The sequence below is a fragment of the Sapajus apella genome, unplaced genomic scaffold (assembly GCF_009761245.1).
Source record: "Sapajus apella isolate SASKATOON/1434 unplaced genomic scaffold, GSC_monkey_1.0 scaffold64, whole genome shotgun sequence".
Lineage (NCBI taxonomy): Eukaryota > Metazoa > Chordata > Mammalia > Primates > Cebidae > Sapajus > Sapajus apella.
This window is the reverse complement of record NW_022437004.1, coordinates 2,180,174-2,204,715: the sequence shown is the minus strand read 5'-3', so window position 1 is coordinate 2,204,715 and position 24,542 is coordinate 2,180,174. Positions and strand designations below refer to the sequence as shown.

The following is a 24,542-nucleotide window of genomic DNA, read 5'->3' as shown; positions in this document are numbered from 1 at the left end:
AATGAGAGTGCAATTTGTTTGCATTAAAATTTGGGTATTCTATCAAACACAGTGGTCTTTGTTACATTAAAGATGGAAAATGGCTATTACATCAATTTGCAAAGTTCAACAGTAGTCCTTTAATATATGAGGTATTCCTTTACTTTAAAGGGAGTGATAATCTGCATTATACATAGTTTAAATTTTCTCTGGTCAAATAGAAAAGTGGGGCATGTGTCATAGTGTTCTTTTGGAGTACTTTGGAAGACCAGAAATGTCTCAAAACTTGAAGGGATATAACTATTTATATCAAGTATTAAAATATTCCTTCTTCAAGTGGACATTCTAAATATTTTCCTCATTTATCTTTTTGGGTTTTGTTATGTTCCACAGAGAATAAAGTTATAACTTTTCCGATTATATACTTTTCCTACTGTTACAAATTTAGTAGGTATTTCAGGGTAGACTGAAATTACTTATACATTGTTTTGGAAATTTCTGTAGCTGCCTTACATTTTAGTATGTACTTTACTTGTTATGAACAGATTACTTTAAGAAAGCACAAGCTTAGATTCCCAGAGATGAACATTTATTTTCCCTTTGTGTGTACCAACACTCTTAAGAATAGTACAGAAGCCCCCACTTGTACTTCTGAAAAACAAGTGGAAAAACTTGTGGGTTGCATGGAAAGAACTTCACAACTAAATTACCTGAGGAATCCAAAATGTGGGTGGCACTCTCAAAGGGTGACGGGATGGTAATTTACCAGTTATAACCAATGTCTAGCAAAATTTGCAAACTTGCACTTTAGGCCTCCAGGCCTTTTTTACATGCCTTAGCCCAAAATATCTTCCTTACCCTTCTCTGCCTGGCTATGGCCTATATGGTCTTCTAAGTCTCAGCTCAAGAATTACTAGCTGCAGAAAGCCACCCTCAACACCCTCTTCTATTCTTGCATCACCCTCCGTGTCTCCTGCTATTACAGCATTTTTATCACACTGAATTATAATTGTCATTTTATGTGTTTAATGTCCCCACTAGACATTAAATTTTTTGAAGAATTGCATCTTATTCGTCTTTGTTTCCTCTAGGCCTAGCTTAGTCCCTAGTACCTGGTGGTTGCTAATGAATATTTGATGTATGAATGAATGAATATCTTTATTAAAGATGTTAATCAACTTGAAAACCATTATATAGCTAATTCACATTATTCTTGAGTTCTGCATTTGCAAATTTGCCTACTTCCTAAAATATATGTGTAGCCCCAAAATCAGTACTCACAGCACTTCATTTAAAGATTGGAGTCACCCTACACACATTCCCAGTTGAGATGAAACATTTTGCTTCTGTTTCAGTTCACACTATAAGCAGTTCTCTGTACAGTGATTTTGCTGTTTAAAATGGCCCCCAAGCCTAGTGCTAAAGTGCTGTCTAGTATTCCTAAGTGTAAGGAGGCTGTGATGTTCCTTATGGAGAAAATATGTGTGTTTGATAAGCTTCATTCAGGCACAATGGCCATGAGGATATTAAACAGTGATAGCTAAAAAGTACATGGCTTCTTTTAGGGTGAAAAAATGTTCTGAAATTGGTTATGGTGGTAGTTGCACAGGTCTATAGATATACTAAAAATCACTGAATGGTATACTTTAAATTGGCAAATTACATGATATGGGATTTATAACCCAATAAAGTTGTTAGCAAAACATACACACACACAGGTGCGCACACAATTACTGGGTTCTACCCCCAGAGTTTCTGATTCCGTAGGTCTGGGATGAGCCTCAATGATTTGCCTTTCTTACAAGTTGTCCAGTGATGCTGATATTGCTGGTGTGAGATCACATTTTAAGAGCCATTGCTCTAGGAAGCCTGGAGAAATACACTTAGAAAATAGGCAAGATAAAGAGGCCCAAACAGTAATCAGGATCACAACCTAAGCCCTGCCACAGGATTATTATATTGAACATGCAGTCACTGCTAATATTGAACACTGAATGCTACAGCCCCTGTGACAGCTGCCGCTCGAAGCAGTCTGGAACACTGCCTGCTGGCACCCCCGACACGCCAGCACCAGGACTAATTTTAAAATTATTAAATCTATTTACATATTATTTTGGTACAGCGTTACAGTGTTGTAACCTTTTCATCTGTGTTTTGCATTAAAGTTACATTGTCTAAAAATAAACTAGAAATAACTAGACTGGCTAACTATATAATACATTTATTTTCATTGAATTTATGTGTCTTTGTTATGTTTTTAGAGTATACTAAATATAGATTAATTGGAAAGCAATTAGTTAACCTTTTTTCTTCCACTGTTTAGCTACTCTTCCAGGTATGTGGGAGAGAACAATAACAATAGGAAGTGCTGGAAAGACTTTCAGTGTAACTGGCTGGAAGGTAAGATGAGTAAGAATTTCATTGCTTAAAAATAGGCCTGTATGGCTGGGCGCAGTGGCTCATGCCTGTAATCCCAGCACTTGGGAGGCCAAGGTGGGCAGATCACAAGGTTAGGAGTTCGAGACCAGCCTAAACAATGTGATGAAACCCCATCTCTACTAAAAATACAAAAAAAACTAGCCAAGCATGGTGGTGCATGCCTGTAATCCCAGCTACTCAGGAGGCTGAGGCAGGAGAATTGATTGAACCTGAGAGGTGGAGGTTGCACTGAGCTGAGATGGCACCACTGCACTCCAGCTTGGGCAACAGAGCAAGATTCCATCTCAAAAAAAAAAAAAAATAGGCCTGTATATTATTTTTTGTAGTGTTTTGTGTTTTAAATGCTGGCCAGGCATGGTGGCTCATGCCTATAATCCCAGCATTTTGGGACGCTAAGGCAGGAGGATCACCTAAGACTAGGAGTTCAAGACCAACGTTGGCTACATAATGAGATCCTGTCTCTACAAATACATTTTTAAAAAATTAGCCAGGGATGGTGGTGCATGCCTGCAGTCCCAGCTACTTGGGAGGCTGATGTGAGAGGATCACTTGAGCCCAGGAAGTTGAGGCTGCAGTGAGCTACACTCCAGCCACTGGGAGACAGAGCAAGATTGTCTTTAACAAAATAATGAAATAAATAAGTAAACAGATAAATGAATAATTGTCTACATATTCAGTTTATAGATTTTTATACCTGGTCATCTTTGCTTATCTTTTGACTTATTTGGCTTTCATGTTGAGTTTTATCCTTTTTGAGACCTAATTGAAAAATTAGGTCATTTTTTTCTATTATAAGTAATCAACTAATAACACCTTTTTCTTTGCAAACAAGTGTTTAAATTGCTGCATATTAATATAAAAGGAGAAAAAATAATAGTAGCTAATATTTTGGCACTTGCTGTATATCAGTTTCTAAATGTTTTACATATACTAATTTCTTTCATTCTCATAACCGTACTATAAGGTGGGTATGGTTAGTATTCTCATTTTACAGATGACAAAGCCAAAGCACAGAGAAGTTAAGTGACTTGCCTGAGACTACCCCACTAATAAATTCAAGCCAGAATAAAAAGTCTGGCTCTAGGATTCATGCACTTAACCTCTGTATTATTTGTTACAATAATTTATCCAGTTAAAAAACCCAATTCTCTTCCAGCCTCACCTCTCCTGAACATGGATAACCAGCCAGGCACAGTGGTGCACGCCTGTAATCCCAGTACTTTGGGAGGCCGAGGAAGGTGGATCACCTGAGGTCAGGAGTTCTCGACCAGCCTGACTAACATGGTGAAACCCTGTCTCTACTAAATACTAAATAAATACAAAAAAAATTAGCCAGGCATGGTGGCACATGCCTGTAATCTGAGCTATTTGGGAGGCTGAGACAGGAGAATCATTTGTACCTGGGAGGCAGAGGTTGCAGTGAGCCGAAATCAGGCCATTGTACTCCACCTAGGCAACAAGGGCAAAATTCCATCTCAAAAAAAAAAAAGAAGAAGCAGGGCATCAAAAATTAGGCCTGCAGAAATCTATATATATAGTTTTAATTATGCGTCCCTTTGTCCCTCATTCAGTGTTAATCTGTAATTCAAACAAGCTTTATTACCAGTTGTTAATCTTCCAGAATATCAGAATTAGCAAACTAGAAGAGTGGAAAAGGCTAACAATGATTGCAGGCTGCTTACCTTCTGAAAGGCAGAGCTTAGTGATGAAGGCAGAGCTTAGTGACTCCAGTTGGAAGCCAGTCCATGAAAAGAACAGCATTGAAATGATTCTAAGTACTAATACTGTACTACTTTCATAGTGTAAACTTTTTTGGGAGTGGGGAATGGATCTTACTGTGTCACCCAGGCTGGAGTGCAGTGGTACATCTTGGCTCACTGCAGCCTCCGCCTCCTGGGATGAAGTGATTCTCCTGCCTCAGCTTCCCAAGTAGCTGGGATTACAGGCTCCCACCACCACTGGATTCAGCTAATTTTTTTGTATTTTTAGTAGAGACAGTGTTTCACCATGTTGATCACGCTGGTCTTGAACTCCTAATCTCAAGTGATCCACCTGCCTCAGCCTCCCAAAGTGCTGGGATTACAGGTGTGAGCAACCACACCCAGCCAATATTTTAGGATTGTATATATTTAACAATTGCATTAATTTTAAACTGTTGTCTCAGATTTGGTATATACAATCCAATTTTTTGAAACCTTTTATCTTTTCCTTTCCCAGCTTGGCTGGTCCATCGGTCCGACTCATTTGATAAAACATTTACAGACAGTTCAACAAAACACGATTTATACTTGTGCAACTCCTTTACAAGTAAGTGTTATAGCAAGACAGGGTAGAAGCATGGTCTTTTGGTGAAGATGTTACTTTTATATTGCATATTTGAATTGACTTGGTTCTTCTCTTTCTATCCTTCTGTTGCAGGGCCTTCTAATATAATTTGGAATTTGGGGAGCATATACATATTCAGGATGGTTTGGGTTTTTTTTTTTTTTCTTAATACAAGTTTAGCTGTTTAAACATTGCTCACGGGAGTCTAAAGTGCTACAGATTCTGTGAAGGACATTGACAAAACTAAGCAAAATTACATATGTGCTTGCCCTATGAAAGCAATTCATAAAGAAAAGGGGTTTCCTTGGTTCATGGTTCTACAGGCTGTACAGAAAGCATAGTGGCTTCTGCTTCTGGAGAGGCCTCAGAAAACTTAAAATAATGGCAGAAGGCAAAGAGGAAGTAGGCATGTCTTACATGGCGAAAGCAGGAGAGAGAGAAGTGGGGAAGTGCAACACACTTTTAAACAACCAGATCTCACAATAACTCACTATCACGAGAACAGCACCAAGAGGACGGTGCTAAACCATTCATGAGAAACCACTCCCATGATCCAGTCACCTCCCACCAGGCCCCACCTCCAACATTGAAGATTACAATTGGACAAGAGATTTGGATGAAGACACAGATACAAACCATATCAAGCTATTATCTGCACCTGTAAGAAGTTATGTACTTACCTGGCTATTCATTGCAGATGATTTATTAAGCCTGCAGTTCTTCAGCTCAGAAATCTGAAATGGGTCTTAAAGGGCTAAAATCAAGGTGCTGGCATTGCTGTGTTCCTTCTGAAGGCTCTAGGAGGGACCCTGTTCCGTTCCTTTTCCAGCTTCTAGAGGTTGCCTACATTCCTTGGCTCACAGTCACATTAATCCATCCTCTGCTTCCATCAACACATCTCCTGTGACTTCAACCCTCCTACCTCCCTTTTTCCTTTATAAGCATCTCTGAGATAACATTAGGCCCACTGGATAATCTCTCCATCTGAAGATCCTAAATTCAAATCACATCTGCAAAGTTCCTTTCACCATGCAAGGTAACATATTTACAAGTTCTGGGTTTTAAGATCTAGATGTCGTTGGGACCCATTATTCTGTCTACCAACTACTGAAGAGAAAAGAAACAAGAAATAAAATGGAGAAATACTATAATTACTGTACTGAGAAAAAAAGATTTCCAAAATATATCGTAAAGTAAAAAAAGAAAACTATGCAAATATTATTTAATATTTTATGTATTTATTATGGAAATAGGGATTTGTTTACCATCATTCTGTGGATAATCAAAATGCTGAAAAAATATTATTTTTCTAGAAGGCAGTTAAAGGGCAAAAGAGCCAGGCATGGTAACTCATGCCTGTAATCCAGCACTTTAGGAGGCTGAGGCGGGCAGATCACCTGAGGTCAGGAGTTTGAGACCAGCCTGCCCGACATGGTGAAACCCTGTCTCTACTAAAAATATAAAAATCAGCTGGGCGTGGTAGTGGGTACCTGTAATCCCATCTACTCAGGAGGCTAAGGCAGGGGAATTGCTTGAACTCAGGAGGTGGAAGTTTCAGTGAGCCAAGATCATGCCACTGCACTCCAACCTGGGCAACAGAATGAGACTCTGTCTCAAATAAAAAGGGGGCAAAAGAGCAAAATGTATTGGCTATAGTAAACTTGATTTTTTGCTTCCTGTCAAAAATACCTTCTGAATCAGAAAAAAAAATCTTATTTAAAAGTTCTTTCTTTAGTGATTCTCTAAAGTAACTCACAATAAAGCAAAGTTCTAACATTTGGTTTTATTATATGTTAAATTAATTTCATCCTCTCAAAATAAATCCATTCGTTTTCAACAAATATTTACTGAGTACTGGAGATACAGCAGACAAAAATTTCTGCCCTCATGAAGCTTACAACCTAATTGGTGGGATACAAATAATAAATATTTTTTTAAATATGTCAGCTATATGAAGAAGAAAGATAAAATAGGGAAGAGGAAGGATATAAAGCACCAGTGGGAAAATATACAGTGTTAAATAGGGTAATCTTTAAAAGCCTCGCTGGGAAGATAACATTTGAACAACTAGCAGAAGGAGTTTAAGCAGCCACATGGTTACCTAGAGAGAACAGCAAGTGGAAAGGCCCAGCGGTACACAGCCTTGCCAGCATGTTTATATCAGAGAACAGCACAGAGACTGTGTAGGGGTTGTCAGGGTGGTGGGAGAAATTATAAGAGAAATATTATAGAGAAATAGATGCAATCCTTCTTGGAAGGCCAGGAGGTTTTTGCAAAAGCCTCGGGAAGGAATGAGCCTAAGGTGGTGGTTCTTACCCAGAGGCAATTAGGCAGAAGTTGGTACAAAGAAATGTTAGGGAGTTTATCTAAAGAGCTTGTTTACTCATGTGGTCCTAAGACGAACCTTTGAACACCCATGGGTGCATGACTGCTCTCTACTCAGGGGGTCAACAATGTTATTATCCACAAATGGTGTTTGCTTTAGGCCTCAGAACCTAGCCTTTAACCATTCCACAAATGTGTTGACTCAAAGCCCCTGTCATTAAATCTATATGGAATAAATGCCCGCAGTGCCAGCTGGTAAGGGCCACAGCTGCTGACTCTTTACAGCACCCTCCTTGGTGTCTGTGAGTGGCCTGGACCCCTAAGCTGACACTTTCACTGGATATCCATGTCTGAGTGCATTTGTTCATCTGTTGCTGGGCTAGGGTCTGCAGGTCAGACCTGACAAGACAGGAATGGAATGATCAAGGGAGAAGAGTAGGAAAGATAAGATCAGACAGGTAGCTGGGAGTCAAATGGAGCTGGGCCATGCACATCACTGTAAGGACAGAATGAGATAGGAAGTCACCAGAGAGTTTTGAGTTCAGGAGTGACTTGGTCTGGCTTGTTTTACAGACTCTGACTGTTTCATTGAGTGAGAAAGCTGTTGCAGTGATCCAAGAGAGAAGGGCCACTGGATTGAAACAAGATGGGAATGGTAGAAGTAGTAAAAAGTCACTGGACTCTGAATATATTTTGAAAGTAGAGCCAACATTATTTGTCAATAGGTTACATATGGGGTATTAGAAAAAGGAAGGAGTCCAGGATGATGCTGTAGTTAGGATGGATGTTTATGTCTCCTTTCACTTGGAATTTTCTAAGGCAGTATCTCCTATAGTGAATGAACAAGTTGCCAAGAGAAAAAAAAAAGTTACAGCCAATAATACATCTTTTTCTGAACCATCTTATTCTCCCTTTCAACTAGGTGCTCTGTTTTTTTCTAGGATAACTATGTTTAGTTCCAGGAAACCACAGATTCCCAGGCTAAGGCAATCCTTATTTTCCAAGATTTTTGTAGTACTGGAGAATTATTACTAATTCTGTTTTACTGCATTCTTTTGGCATAAAGTCTTCTCTGTGATCTTGCCCCTCTCTGTCTCCAGTCTTGTCTCTTGCCACACTGTCCCTCTTACCTGCCAGATCCTTAATGTCTTAGTTGGTCTGCACTGCAGTAACAAATGGACTGGGCGTCTTATAAACAACAGAAATTTATTTCTCACCATTTGGGAGGTGGGAAAAGTCCAAGATCAAGGCACCAGTAGATTTGCTGTCTGGTGAGGACCTTCTTCTTCATGAATGGTACCTTTTGCTGTGTCCTCACATGGTAGAAGGAGCAAGCTAGCTCTCCTTTGTAAGGGCACTAATCCTGTTGCTGACGGCTCTACCCTTCTGCAGTGATCACCTCCTAAAGGCTCCACTTCCTAATACCATCAACTTGGGGTTTAGGATTTTAATATATGAATATGGGAACAAACACAAACATTCAGTCCACTGCACTTAAAGCATCGGCTTTTTCTTTGGCCCAGTTTGCTTTCCTGGCTCGTGAAGAAAGGTAGAGGAATTACTGTAGATGTTCCAGAAACTCACTTCTATCCCCTGTTACACTTTGACCGCCTTCCTGGCAAATGAATGATTTCAGCAAAGATTTGCACACCTATGGGGAATAAGAAAGGCACATTTCTCCTTTACACAGTGGGTTAGCTTTCATTTCCACTCTGTTCCCAAAGGTAATGGGGAGAGGCTGACTACTCTCTGGTTGTTTTTCTGACTTAGATTTAGCAAGTCATTCTACAACTCACCTCATTAATAAAATGTTTTAATATCTTTTTGTTTCCAAGCAGGCCATCTTTATGTAACAGCTTGTTTTCAATTTGAATTTTCATGACTCATTCTCAGTTCTTCACATGAGATTTAATCATTCAGGTATAACTGATTCCTCCATTAATTTATAGAGTTTAATATAGGTTCACAGGAATTCAACTGTTATTTCCTGAGTGACTTCTTCTTTGCCAATAATTTTACTCAGGTCATCTTTATTTATTATACCAACAAACTAAGCAATAAATAACATTCCCATATTCCTTTTCATGTTTTTTAATTCTAACAGGAAGCCTTGGCTCAAGCTTTCTGGATTGCCATGAAGCGCATGGATGACCCAGAATGTTACTTCAATTCTTTGCCAAAAGAGTTAGAAGTAAAAAGAGATCGGATAGCACATTTACTTGAAAGTGTTGGCCTAAAACCCATAGTTCCTGATGGAGGATACTTCATCATCGCTGATGTGTCTTCACTAGGTTTGTAAAGGCTTTTATCATTTCAACTATGTAGAAATTTATATGTGAAATTATAGCAGAATTATGGAGAAAAGATTGGTATCAAAGCCATGGCAGCATCTTATCTGTGGAGAAGGATGGATTTTTGCAATGTCAACATTTTCTATAATTATCTTTGCTTTTAGGTCTTTTACCGTAAATGTGACCATTGTTAAATGGTTATGGAATCAGTGTTGTTCTAGTTAATCTATTAAACATAAGATTTGCAGTCACTCTGTTCTGGTGTGTAATTTTAAAACACAGGTGTGTGAAACAATATGTACTCAGTGTTCATTTGAGTAAAATTTTAGTTTGCTTTTTACTTAACCAGAAAGTACTATTTCAATAGAAAAATAAGACATATAGAAATTTTGAAGCTATCAGGGAATATTTGCCATTTTAGAATGTACTGAAATAGAGGGAGAATAACATTTATTAAGGGTTCACTTTGTGCCATGTACTTAGAACACCCTTCAAAACATGTTTTTGAAGAAAACATTAGCTCCATTTTTGCAAGTAAGAAGATTTAGAAGTTTTAAATAACTTGCCTAAAGTCACACAGCTAGATTCTAAATAGTTCTGTTTCCAAAAAGCGATGGTTTTTATATTACCTAAAGTTGTTACATGTAATTCCAACATGCCATACAAATTTAAATTTAGAAGCATGATAGCATGACATATATAACTTAACATTTCTTTGAAAAAAAAAATAAAAAAATTAATAAAAGTAAACTAAGTAATGGCAGTCCACCATTACGGAGGCAGTCCGCCATAGCAGAGGCAGTCCACTATTACTGAGGCAGTTCTAACTATACCTCTATAAACAAAACCACAAGGAAGTTCATAGAACAGCTGGGCAGAGCCCACAGCAGCTAAGCAACACCTCTGCTGGCAGACTGTGACTAGGCTACAGTGCTGGGCAGGGCAGCTCTGAAAAAAGGCAGCAGCATGTCAGGAACTTATAAATAAAGCCCACCTTCCCAGGACAGAGCACCTGGAAAAAAAGGAAGTTATGAGTTCTGCGGCAGTAGACTTAAACGTACCTGCCCAGAAGCTCAGAACAGAACAAAACTCACAGCTCAGCACTTGAGCTCCTATAAGGGACAGACTCTCTCCTCAAGCAGCTCCATGGCCTTCATATATCCGAAGAGTCACCTCATAAAGGAGAGCTCAGGTTGACATCTGGCAGGTATCCTTCTGGGACAAAGATAACAGAAGAAGAAACTGGCAGCAACCCTTACTGTTCTGCAGCCACCACAGGTAATCCCTAGGCAAGCAGCATCTGTAGTGAACCTCCAGCAGTCCTACAGCAGAGAGGCCTGACTGTTGGAAAACTAAAAAACAGAAAGAAATAAATTCATTATCAATGAAAAAGGCGTCCACTCAAAGTCACCAACTACAAAGACCATAGGTAGATAAATCCACAAAGATAGGAAGAAAGCAGTGCAAAAAGGATGAAAACACCCAAAATCAGAATGCCTCTCCTCCTCCAAGGGATCATAACTGATCACTAGCAAAGGAACAAAGCTGGATGGAGAATGAGTCTGATGAATTCACAGAATCAGGCTTCAGAAGGTGGGTAATAACAAACTTCTCTCAGCTAAAAGAATATGTTCTAACCCAATGCAGAGAAACTAAGAACCTTGAAAAAAGGTTTGACTAAATGCTAACAAGAATAAACAGTTTAGAGAAGAATATAAATGACTTAATGGAGCTGAAAAACACAAAACAAGAACTTCACGGAGCATACACAAGTTTCCATAGCTGAATCGACCAAGCAGAAGAAAGGATATCAGAGATTGAAGATCAACTCAATGAAGTAAAATGAGAAGGCAAGATGAGAGGAAAAAGAGTGAAAAGAAATGAACAAAGCCTCCAAGAAATATGGGATTATGTGAAAAGACCTAATCTACATTTGATAAGTGTATCTGAATGTGATGGAGAGAATGAATCCAGGCTGGAAAACACTTCAGGATATTATCCAGGAGAACTTCCCGACCTAGCAAGGCAGGCCAATATTCAAGTCCAGGAAATATAGAGAACACCACAAAGATATTCCTCAAGAAGAGCAACTCCAGGGCACATAATCATCAGATTCACCAGTGTTAAACTGAAGGAAAAAATGCTAAGGGCAGCCAGAGAGAAAGGTCGGGTTACCCACAAAGAGAAGCCCATCAGACTCACAGCAGATCTCTTAGCAGAAACTCTACAAGCCAGAAGAGAGTGGAGACCAATATTCAATGTCCTTAAAGAAAAGAACTTTCAACCTAGAATTTCACATCCAGCCAAACTAAGCTTCATAAGTGAAGGAGAAATAAAAGCCTTTACGAACAAGAAATTGCTGGGAGATTTCATCACCACCAGGCCTTCCTTAGAAGAGCTCCTGAAAGGAACACTAAACACAGAAAGGAACAACCAGTACCAGCCACTCCAAAAACATACCAAATGATAAAAAGCATCAACAAATGAAGAAAATGAGTCAACTAATGGGCAAAACAACCAGCTAGCATTAAAATGGCAGGATCAAATTCACACACAACAATATTAACCTTAAATGTAAATGGTCTAAATGACCCAACAAAAAGACACAGACTGGCAAACTGGATAAAGAACCGAGACCCATCGATGTGCTGTACCCAGGAAACCCATCTCACATGCAAGGACACACCTAGGCTTAAAATAAAGGGATGGAGGAAGATTTACCAAGCAAATGGAGAGCAAAAAAAAGCAGGAGTTGCAGTCCTAGTCTCTGATAAAATAAACTCTAAACCAACAAAGATCAAAAGAGACAAAGAAGGGCATTAAATAATGGTAAAAGGATCAGTGCAACAAGAAGAGCTAACAATCCCAAATCCTAAATATATACGCACCCGATACAGAGCACCCAGATGCATAAAGCAAGTTCTTAATGACTTACAAAGAGACTTAGACTCCCACACAATAATAGTGGAGACTTTAACACTCCACTGTCAATATTAGACAGATAAATGAGACAGAAAATTAATAAGGATATCCAGGACTTGAACTCAGATCTGGACCAAGCAAACCTAATAGACATTTACAGAACTCTCCACCCCAAATCCACAGAATATACATTCTTCTCAGCACCACATCACACCTACTCTAGAATTGACCACATAATTGGAAGTAAATCACTCCTCAGCAAATGCAAAGAACAGAAATCATAACAGTCTCTCAGACTACAGTGCAATCAAATTACAACTCAGGATTAAGAAACTAACTCTGAACTGCACAACTTTATGGAAACTGAACAACTAGCTATTGAATGTTGACTGGATAAACAGTGAAATGAAGGCAAAAATAAACATGTTCTTCGAAACCAACAAGAACAAAGACACAATGTACCAGAATCTCTGGGACACATTTAAAGCAGTGTCTAGAGGAAAATTTATAGCAATAAATGCCCAAATGAGAACCAAGGGAAGATCTAAAATTGACACCCTGTCATCAAAATTGAAAGAGCTAGAGGAGCAAGATCAAAAAAACTGAAAAGCCAGCATAAGACAAGAAATAACTAAGATTAAAGCAGAATGGAAGGAGATAAAGACACAAAAATCCCTTCAAAAAATCATTAAATCCAGGAGCTGTATTTTTTTTTAAAGATCAACAAAATAGACCACTAGCCAGATTAATAAAAAAGAAAAAGAATCAAATACATGCATTAAAAAACAATAAAGAGGATATCACCACCAATGCCACAGAAATACAAACCACCATCAGAGATTACTACAAACAACTCTGCACACAAACCAGTAAACCTGGAAGAAATTGATAAATTCCTGGAAACTTGCACCCTCCCAAGCCTAAACCAGCAAGAAGTAGAAACCCTGAAAAGACCAATTATAAGGGCTGAAGTTGAGGCAGCAATTAATAGCCTACCAACCAAAAAAAGTCCAGGAGCAGATGGGTTCACAGCCGAATTCTAGCAGACATATAAAGAGGAGTTGGTACCACTCCTTCTGAAACTATTCCGAACAATCCGTTTCTGAACAATCCAAAAAGAGGGAATCCTTCCCAAATCATTTTATGAGACCAACATCATCCTAATAGCAAAACCCGGCAGAGACTCAACAAAAAAACAAAACTTCAGGTCCATATCCATGATGAACATAGATGAAAAAATCTTCAATAAAATACGGGCAAACCGATAGCAACAGCACATCAAAAAGCTTATCCATCACGATCAAGTAGGCTTCATCCCAGGGATGCAAGGCTGGTTCAACATACACAAGTCTGTAAATGTAATCTGCCACATAAACAGAACCAAAGATAAAAACCACATGATTATCTCAATAGATGCAGAAAAGGCCTTCGACAAAATTTGACAGCCCTTTATGCTAAAAACTCTCAATAAACTAGGTATCGACAGAACGTATCTCAAAATAATAAAAGCTATTTACAACAAACCTACAGCCAATATCATACTGAATAGGCAAAAACCGAAGCATTCTTTTTGAAATCTGGCACTAGATGAGGATGCCCTGTCTCCCCACTCCTATTCAATATAGTATTGGAAATTCTAGCCAGAGCAATCAGGCAAGAAAAAGAAATAAAGGGCATTCAGTTAGGAAAGGAGGAAGTCAAATGGTCTCTATTTGCAGATAACATGATTGTATATTTAGAAGGCCCCATCATCTCAGGCCAAAATCTCCTGAAACTGATAAGTATCTTCAGCAAAGTCTCAGGATATAAAATCAATGTTCAGAAATCACAAGCATTCCTATACACCAATAACAGACTTAAAGAGAGCCAATCAAGAACAACCTGGCATTCACAATTGTTACAAAGAGAATAAAATACCTAGGAATACAACTAACCAAGGATGTAAAGGACTTCTTCAAGGAGAACTACAAACCACTGCTCAAGGAAATAAGAGAGGACACAAACAGATGGAGAAACATTTCATGCTCATGGTTAGGAAGAATCCATATTATGAAAATGGCCATACTGCCCAAAGTAATTTTTACATTCAATGCTATCCCTATCAAGCTACCTATGTTCCTCTTCACAGAACTGGAAAAAACCACCTTAAACTAAATATGGAACCAAAAGAGAGCCCACATAGCCAAGTCAATTCTAAGCAAAAAGAACAAAGCTGGAGGCATCACGCTACCTGACTTCAAACTATACTACAAGGCTACAGTAATCAAAACAGCATGGTACTGGTACCAAAACAAAGATATAGGCCAATGGAACAGAACAGAGGCCTCAGAGGTAACGCCACACATCTACAACCATCTGATCTTTGACAAACCTGACAAAAGCAGTGGGGAAAGGATTCCCTGTTTAATAAATGGTGTTGAGAAAACTGGCTAGCCATGTGCAGAAAGCAGAAACTGGACCCCTTCCTGACACCTTACACTAAAATTAACTCCAGATGGATTAAAGACTTAAACATAAGACCCAAAACCATAAAAATGCTAGAAGAAAACCTAGGCAAAACCATTCAGGACGCAGGCATAGGCAAGGACTTCATAACTAAAACACCAAAAGCATGGGCAACAAAAGCCAAAATAGACAAATGGGATCTAATTAAACTCCAGAGCTCCTGTACAGCAAAAGAAGCAATCATTAGAGTGAACCAGCAGCCAACAGAATGGGAAAAAATTTTTGCAATCTATGCATCTGACAAAGGGCTAACATCCATAATCCACAAAAACTAAAACAGATTTACAAGAAAAAAACAAACAAACAAAAAACCCATTCAAAAGTGGGCCAAGGACATGAACAGACACTTTCAAAAAAAGACATATATGAGTCCAACAAACATATGAAAAAATGCTCATCATCACTGGTAATTAGAGGAATGCAAATCAAAACCACACTGAGATACCATCTCATGCCAGTTAGAATGACGATCCTTTAAAAATCTGGAGACGACAGATGCTGGAGAGGATGTGGAGAAATAGGAACACTTTTACACTGTTGGTGGGAGTGTAAATTAGTTCAACCATTGTGGAAGACAGTGTGGCGATTCCTCAAGGACCTAGAAATAGAAATTCCATTTGACCCAGCAATCCCATTACTGGGTATATATCCAAAGGATTATAAATCATTCTATTATAAAGACACATGCACATGTATGTTCATTGCAGCACTGTTTACAATAGTAAAGACCTGGGACCAACCTAAACACCCATCAATGATAGACTGGACAAGGAAAATGTGGCACATATACATAGTGAAATACTATGCAGCCATCAAAAATGATGAATTCATGTCCTTTGTAGGGACATGATGAATCTGGAAACCGTCATTCTCAGCAAACTGACACAGGAACAGAAAAACACACCACATGTTCTCACTCATAGGTGGGTGTTGAACAATGAGAACACATGGACACAGAGAAGGGAGCATCACACACTGGGGTCTGTTAGGGGGGAATAGGGGAGGGACAGTGGGGGTAGGGAGGTAGGGAAGGGATAATGGGGATAAATGTCAGATATCGGTGATGGGGGGATGGAGTTGGCAAACCACATTGCCACGTATGTACCTATGCATCAATCCTACATGTTTTGCACATGTACACCATAACCTGAAGTATGATAAAATATATATAAAAATAATTTAACTTCCTTATCTGTAAACAGAGGATTATAATTACCTCTCAGAATTGTGGTAACAACTAAATGAGATGATCATGTAACATGGTTAACCAATAGTAAGTGTTCAATAAGTTGCAGTATGTTGTTAGCATTATTACTGGAAATTTTATGTTCTCCTTAAAACACAGGAGGTAATGGAGGTTAAAATATCAGGTAAAAGGATATTAGGACTTTGTTTTAAAAACACAGGTGAAACTTTCTTCAGTGTCAAAGCTTTTACATGATTAATTTGAAAAGGACCACTAGTATTTAATGAATAAAAGAAAGAAGATACATGTCCCAATTTGTTTTGAACAATAAATTATAAAATTTCATTGATTACAGTAACCATCAACATTAGTTGCTTTAGGACATTCAAAAAGATTGAAGAGTTCAAGTCAATAGTGTTGAAACAATATGAAATGTAGATTGCTAAAATTGAATGCCAGAAATATATCTTGCCCAGACCTTAAAGCAAGATTGAGGCAAGAGAGAACAGGAGTATATAGTTGACTTTTTCACAAATTTAAACAACAGTATAATATATGGAAGCAAAAATGAAAAATAAGGGTAGCATTTGGAAAATCTACAGAAATATCCTGTATTTATAAATAATTAATAATATGAATTAATTCATTCAACAAAATATGCATTTTGTTACTTATGTGCTAGACTCTGACCTCGGGGTTAGGGATAAAATAGGTTACAAAACAGACACTTTACTTTTGTGGAACTTGCAGTCTAATGATTGGCTATGTGGAAATATAATCATTACTGATGAATATTCTATAAATTTACTGGTTATTTTCTTAGTAATGATCATAGAATCTTGTTTCTAAATGGAAAGACAGCACTCCTCTGCCCTTCACCTTTTCTACTCTCTTCCTGTGCTGAAAGCTGCATGTATAAGCACCCTGATGTATATGTGAGCGCTGCCTTATACTATCAGTAAAGCTCTGTGAATTCACTTCCCACCACACCATATAGTGTGAGACTCCAGCATATTCTGTGACTATGTTCTGAGAAAATTCTAAGCCAAGCTAATTTAAATAGGAGAAAATATTGAATCTTGATAGACTTAAGTGAAATATATGTTACATCAGATGAAATTCATAGGCCACCTAATTTTGTGGTTTCAGATCCAGACCTCTCTGATATGAAGAATAATGAGCCTTATGACTATAAATTTGTGAAATGGATGACTAAACATAAGGTAATGTTTATTGTCCTTTACAAGATCGTATTGTATTTTATAGTTAATTTATGAAGGAAACCTGCTGGTATGCTTTGAAATCGATCAAATGTAATGTTTTATGATACTCCACCTATGACTTTTAAAAGCATTTTTCTTTTTGGAAATTATTGTGACTATTTAAAAGTATCTAGTTGCCTCTAATATCTATAGTCCTAAAATTAATATTTGAAGTGTACATAGTTTTCTTATTATATTTTTCTATTTATTTTTCAGAAACTATCAGCCATCCCTGTTTCAGCATTCTGTAACTCAGAGACTAAATCACAGTTTGAGAAGTTTGTGCGATTTTGCTTCATTAAAGTAAGTCCTCTGCTCTACTGAAAACACATTTATAGTATCTTCATTTCAATTTTTAAAGCACTATTTTCTTCTGTTTCTAAAAATGATATGCTCATACGTAGTTTTTAAATTTTGGCTTACAGCTGTAAAATTAACTGCTTACCAAAACAAAATTCAACCCTTTTTAAAGGAAGACAACATAATACAGACCCCTAACCATGTCATATGACAATTTCCAGCATACAGTAAAAAATTACTAGACATAGGAAAACACAAGAAAATATGACCTGTAGTAAAGAAAAAAAGAAGTTAATAGAAATGGGCTTAAAGGTGACTCAGATCTAGAAATTAGCAGACAAGGACTTTAAAGCAAACATTTTAAGCATGTTTAAAAAATTAGAGGAAAACATGGTTATAATAAGTGAACAGAGAGGTTTGAACTATTTAGAAAAAAAAGGAACAAAATGGAAATTCAAAAACTTAAATGTATAATATCTGCTATAAGATACTTATGGGGCTTAACAGAGTATTGAAGATGTCAGAAAAAAAAAAGAGGTTAACTTGAATACAGATCTATAGAAATTATTCAATCTGAAAAAAAGAGAAATATTTTTAAAAAGTGAACAGAGCCTTAGCTTTATGAGACAACACCAAGTGATAATATATGTGTCTTTGGACAACCAAGAAAAAAAGAGACACTATGAGAGAAAACATATTTTAAGGAGTAATAGTCAAAATGTTCCCAAATTTGGTGAAAAGCAACTTATGTCTAAAACGGTCAGTGAAATACAACAGGATAAATATTTTAAAAGCACAACTAGGAACATCATAAAATACTAAAAACAAAAGGTAAAGATAAGATACTAAAAGCAGCCAGAGGTCAGGTATAGTGGCTCATGTCTATAATCCTAACACATTGAGAAACTAAGGCAGAAGGACTGCTTGAGTCCAGGAGTTCAAGACCATCCTGTGAAACATAATGAGATCCTATCTCTATAAAAAAAATTTTAATTAGCCAGGCTTGCTGGCATATGCCTGTGGTACTTGCTTCTCAGGAATTTATGGTACAAGTGAGACCAGGTTTTGGGGTGAGGGGCAGGCTCAGCTCGCTCCCCAATAGGATGATGTTCTTCCAGGCTCTTTGTCCCTCATTCACCCAAGAATGGGAGGGAGTACTCCACCAGGCGTGGTGGCTCGTTCAAGGAAATATCAGACCCCAAAGAGTTTTGCAGAAAGTGATTTATTTAGGCAGAGAGCGGGAGAAAAAGGAGAAAGAAAAGCAGCTTCCACAATGTTGTGGAAGGGGATCCAGATTTGGAGTCCACCCAGATGAGGGAGAAGGGGACTTTTAACGTGGGAGAAATTCCTGCCTCATTCAAATTTTCTGTCCTATGAAAGGAATTCCTTTAAACTTCCGCTGGAGTGATTAACCTTTGATTTTTTTTCCCATGTGTGTGAAAGTTAAAGACCTCTAAGATCCCGGGTGGAGATATGGGTGGGGTATGGCGCTGGGAAGCTCTTGCCTTTGAAACTACGCCCCCTTGGGGAGCCTGGAAGAGTATACATTCCCTCAGTCTCCCCTCTGAACAGGAAAGCCCAACTGCTGTTGGGACATGGGGGGTTGATCGCTGTTTAGCTACTTCCTGCTGAAATGGGGCATAGAAGGGGCCCTGCAGTTGAGGTTTCCTCAAGAAGAGAGGCTTTCAGGGGTGCAGGTTGATCCTGAGGTCCATGATAGAGCTCATAAGCCAAGGACATCCAGGGTTCCAGTTACGGGATTATTTATCACCTTATGATTCTAGAAGAAACGAATGTGGTAAGAGAGTTAAAGATAAAAAAACCCAGAGGCCAACAAATATAGAATGGTTATGAACAGGACTAGGAGGGGACGGCCAGGACGGCCATCCAGGATACTATTTCTTGAAGGTCTTTAGCCCTGTGTTCCATTGATTCCTGAGTTCTTTAACTTTGTTCAAAACAACACTTAATTGGTTTACAAAGTAGCAGCATTTCTTCCTAGAAACAGACAGGCTCCCTCTCTCTCTGCTGTTAGCAGATTTTAGGGCCCTTTTACTTTGAAGAGCTATGGCAGCCAAAGAGTTAAGCTGTTTTGCAGAGTGAGCTGCCTTTGCAGAGAGAATTAGCAACCTTTTTATGTTATTAATTAACTCTTGAGATACCTTATAGTAACTGAATAGAGGTAGTAATTTTTCTAATGCCAGCACCAAGTTTTCCACTATGAAAGGAACAATTGGAGTTTGAGAGATAGCAAAGTTAAGAGTTACAGTCCTGTTAATGCCAGGATGTAAATTAGACTCATGAGTCATTACTTTCCTGGGGATTTTGTCGTAAGAGCAGATGTAGAGCCTCTAACGGCTCACAGGTGTACCAAGGGTCATCTCCTGGAACTTCAGGCTGTGGAGTGGAGGGCCTATGACTTTGTTCAGGAGGTTTCCAAGGCTTCAGCCCAGTGTGATGAATCCATGAGTCAATTCCCGCCACCTTAACTGCTATTGGGGTAGACAGAATAACTGACAATGGTCCTTCCCAAGATGGGCCTAGAGAGGAAGAGTCTGAGGGGAGAGATTTAACAAGCACCAAGTCTCCAGGGCAGAACAACTCTTTCCCTTTTTCCCTAGGGTGTCCTTCAGGTAAAGTTTTAAGAGCCTGTTGGGACTTAGCCAAGGAGGTTATATCTTTTATTAGATCTGCTGTTTCCTTGTCTAATACAAGATTATTAGTAAGAAAGGGCTGTCCATAAAACATCTCCTAGGGGCTGAGAGAAATATTGGGAGACTGTTCATCCTAGAACTTCTTGGACAGTTATAGACTCGGAGGAAATCTGTTCAGGACAGAGTAGTAATACTGAGAAGGCCGTGCCAGTGTCCAAGAGGAGATTAACTTTCCGGCCCTCTATGGTCAGCTTTGCCTGGGGCTCTGTGAGGGTTATGGCTTATGCTGGCACTTGCCCCAGGCACCCTTACTCCTGCAGGTGGGTCATCTGGTTAGACACCTCAGGCCCTGAGAACCTTTGTCCCCAGGGACAGTGTGCTTTCTAGTGATCCCCTTGGCACAGCAGACAAGGACAAGGTGGTCCCTTCCTCTGGGGACAATTTCTTATAAAATGTCCCTCAAGACCGCACTGGTAGCAAGCTCTGCCAGACTGGTGGCTAACCTGAGCCTTTCCCTCATTTGAGCCCCTTGGGTCTGCCTGCCTGAAGGCCATGACTAAGGTTGCGGTTTTTCTCTTGTCTCTCCTGTTCCTTTCAGCCTGTTCCTCCTGGTCTCTGTTGTAAAACACCAAGGTTCCCAGGTTTAGTTATGATTCTATACTCTGTTCTGGCCCCAAGGTCAGCTTCTGGAGCTTCATCCTAATATCTGCTGCTGACTGCGTAATAAACTTGTCCTTTAGTATTAACTGATCTTCATTGGAGTCTGGTTACAGGGGAGAATACTTTCTTAAGGCTTCCCACAATCGCTTAAGGAAAGCTGTTGGGTTTTCTTCCTTTCTCTGAGTTATGGGGGATAACATTGCATAGTTCATGGGCTTCTTCCTAGTTAGCCTTAATCCCTCAAGTATGAAGGTTAAGAAATGCCCCCAGCTCCAGTCCCCCTGTTCTGAATTGGAATCCCGACAAGGGTCCGTGCTAGAGACTGCCTGTCTACCTATAGGAAATCTATCCTTTTCCTCTGGTTATCATTAGGTCACGTACTTGACTAAGGTACCAGGTGTCCCCAAACTCTTGAGCTGCTGCTGGAGCAGCCTCTCTCTCATTGCTGGTTAGGGTTTGATTAAGCAATATCATGATATCTTTCTAGTCTATTTCGAAGGACTGACCCAGGCCCTGCAGAATATCTATGTACTTGTCCGGGTCATCTGAAAACTTTCCTGAGTCCACCTTAATTTGCTTTAAGTCAGAAAATCAGAAGGGGGTGTGCACCTTGGTCAGGGCAAATTCTCTTCCTACTGCCTGTAGTGGGCAGAGTCTGGGCATCCTAGTAGCCTGAGATGCCTTGGCCGTCTTGGCCCTCCCTGGCTCCTATAGGGGTACAGGGGCTGAGGAGCCCTGGTTGACATTGGTGGAGGTAGTAGCTACAGGGAGTCCCAAATGTGGAGGTAGTCCTGGGGAGGGCTGAGTAGGGTATGGGAACAGGCCTGACAGAGCTGAGGCTTATTCCTTAGAGAAAAGAAAAGTTGCACATAGGGGACCTCAAACCATTTACCCTTGCTTTTACAAAACAGGTCTAATTGTAGAATAGTGTCATAATCTATACTTACCTTAGGAGGCCAGGCTTTTCCACTCGGCTGGGGGTATTTCAGCCACGCTGTTCAGCAGACAAAAATGAGCTGCTTCTTTAAAGATCGTATGTCAAATTGATCTCAATTCTCCAGGATACATTTTAACGGTGACTTTATTTTGGGAATAGTATCACCCATCTGAAATTGAGCACAAGGGATGCCAGCATCCCCAATTATTAATTGCATTTGCACAATCTGAGGCATCCCTCAGATAGGGCGCTGGATCTGGGGCATCCCCCAGTCAGTACCTCATAATTTCCATATGCCCAAGATGTGTGATCTTCTTTGGGCCTCCCATGTGCTGGGCTTAATCATGATACCAGCACCATGGGTACTCACGCTCACTGTCTGCATGCCTTTAGTGACCAGCATAAAGACATGTGGGCTGCTGGGATGGGTGGTTCATGCCAGCACATCCCTGAACCAGGCCAGTGAGGCTAGGGAGATGGGTACTAATATTTCCTGGCAAAAGTCCAATTTACATAGTCCAGATGATAAAACTGCCCTAGGAGGGTAAACTTCTAGGGAGGGCCTCAAAGCACACAATTTAAAGAAGGTGGGGCCACGTGGCTGAGGCTGGAACAATGCCCTCAAGACCCCGACCTCCTCCCCCACCCCATTTTCCATTATGGGAACATGCTAGGATCCGGTTTTCCTATGATCTTCTAGATGGAGAAGTTCTACCATACAGAGAGCCAGTCCTAAGCAAGACAAATTATACACAAAACACAAAGTCCCATAGCCTTCAGCTTCTGGATTCCCCAAAAGCTTCCCGCATTCAGGACTGTTTCCACGGGGATTTGAATCAGCAACCCTGCAGCTACCAGCCCTACACCTTAACCCACTGTGCTAACAGGCCATTCCCTCCAAAAGCAGACTAGAGAGCTTTCTTAAGCCTCCCTTGAACGAAAATGCTGCAACGTGCAGCGGTGCGGTGCGGTGCCGGTGCCAGTGCCGGTGCCGTGCGGGGAGGAGGAAGCCCCGCGGCACCTGGATGCCAGGGAGAAGTTTGCCTTCCTGAAATCTGAACCTAGGTGTGGGCCTGAAAACCTGGGCAGGACATGCAGCCAGCAGCTGTTTTTCGCTTCAGCCGCTGGCTCCTTAAATGCTCTGAAAGAAAAAAAACTGCTTGCCGCTATAAGTTTGAAAGCCAGATGCATCCCTGTTTGGGCACCTCTTTGCACTGCTGCCTCCAAACTGTTGGACACCAGAGAGGCTTGCCCGGCTGTGCACCAGGCCACTGCGCTCCCTGGTCCCATGCAGGGCCTGGCCATACCTCTTCCCCCTCCACACTGATTTGCTCCCACCCACAGCGCAGGTGACTGTGGCTTTTAACAGCCCGGGCCCACCCCCAGAGCGAACTGCAGTTCCTGTGGTCCCAGTTTATGGCCAGGGCATGAGGCCAGTGAGCAAATGGCCCCGGGAGAGTGCTCGCGTGCTCACCTGCTCCACCCCTGCAGGACACACGGCTGGGAACTTTGCCCAGAGATGCAGCCTGGTAGAAAGAGGGACGGGGGAGGAGAAAGCCAGTTTGGGGAAAAAAAAAAAGCTGTGCCTTTATGTCTGGCTGGCCTGCACCACCTAAAGACAGACTGGTTCCTGGATCACCCACCAGGCCCTGCTGGACCCTGCTCCCAAGGCCCAGCATGCGGCTCCAGGTGTTACTTTAAAGCGACAGGATAGGTTGCAAGTGAGAGGGGTCCAACTCACTCACCACTCTGACATGCTTTCTTGCCTCCTGGCTGGCTTGCCAATGATGAGACCGGTTCTGGGGTTCCGGGGAGGTTCAGCTTGCTTCCCGATGGAATGGTGTTCTTCCAAGCTCTTGGTCTCTCACCCAAGAATGGGAGGGAGGACCCCACTGGGCGCAGTGGCTCATTTAAGTAAATTTTGGACCCCAAAGAGTTTTGCAGAAAGTGATTTAGGCAGAGAGAGAGAAAAAGGAGAATGAAAAGCAGCTTCCACAGTATCACGGAAGGGGATCCAGATATGGAGTTCCCCCGGATGAGGGAGAAGGGGACTTTTAGCCTGGGAGAAATACCTACCCCATTCAAATTTTCTGTCCTATGAAAGGAGTTCCTTTAAACTTCTGTTGGAGTGATTGACCTTTGATTTATTTCCCCCGTGCATTCGAAAGTTAAACAAAGACCTGTAAGATCCTGGATGGAGACGTGGGTGGGGATATGACACTGAAAATTTCTTTCCTTTGAAACTACACTCCCTTGGGGACCCCGGAAGAGAATACATTCCCTCACAAGGATCTCAAGAGTCCAGCACATCCAGGTAGAAATGTTAACTAACTACTTATCAGAAACAATGGAGACCAGAATACAATGAAATAACATCTTCTGGGCACTGACGTGGAAAAAAAACATTCCATCCTAGAATGCTATATCTAGGAAAATATCCTTTAAAAATGAAAATGAATTAAGACATCCCTGACAAATGAAAGCTGAGAGATTTATCACCATCAAACTTCTACTTCTTTAAAAAGGTTCTGAGTGTGTTGTGTTTTTTAAATTTTGTTGCTACTGAAAATAGTTTTACTAAGATCAAGACATTCTATCAACTCACTCATCTTTAAACCTAGTGAGAATAACATAAACACTGTCTTTTTTTTTTTTTTTTTTTTTTTTGGGAGGTGTTCTTTTTTTACTCACCCTGGGGTGGAAGGGTGGGGTCTCTGCGGCGCGAAAACCCCACCCCCTGGGGTTAGGCCAATCTTC

At 40.2% G+C, this 24,542-nt stretch overlaps 1 protein-coding gene across 4 annotated transcripts in view; it reads left to right on the top strand.

Moving 5' to 3' along the window:
• KYAT3 (kynurenine aminotransferase 3) overlaps positions 1-24,542 on the top strand; it is a 64,112-nt gene that overhangs the window by 33,820 nt on the left and 5,750 nt on the right. For all 4 annotated transcript variants that reach the window (XM_032247803.1, XM_032247802.1, XM_032247804.1 and 1 more), the window contains 5 exons: positions 2,303-2,379; positions 4,636-4,725; positions 9,173-9,359; positions 17,122-17,195; positions 17,451-17,537. In XM_032247803.1, coding sequence (XP_032103694.1) covers positions 2,303-2,379; positions 4,636-4,725; positions 9,173-9,359; positions 17,122-17,195; positions 17,451-17,537 — 515 coding nt within the window. The remainder of the gene's footprint in view (positions 1-2,302; positions 2,380-4,635; positions 4,726-9,172; positions 9,360-17,121; positions 17,196-17,450; positions 17,538-24,542) is intronic.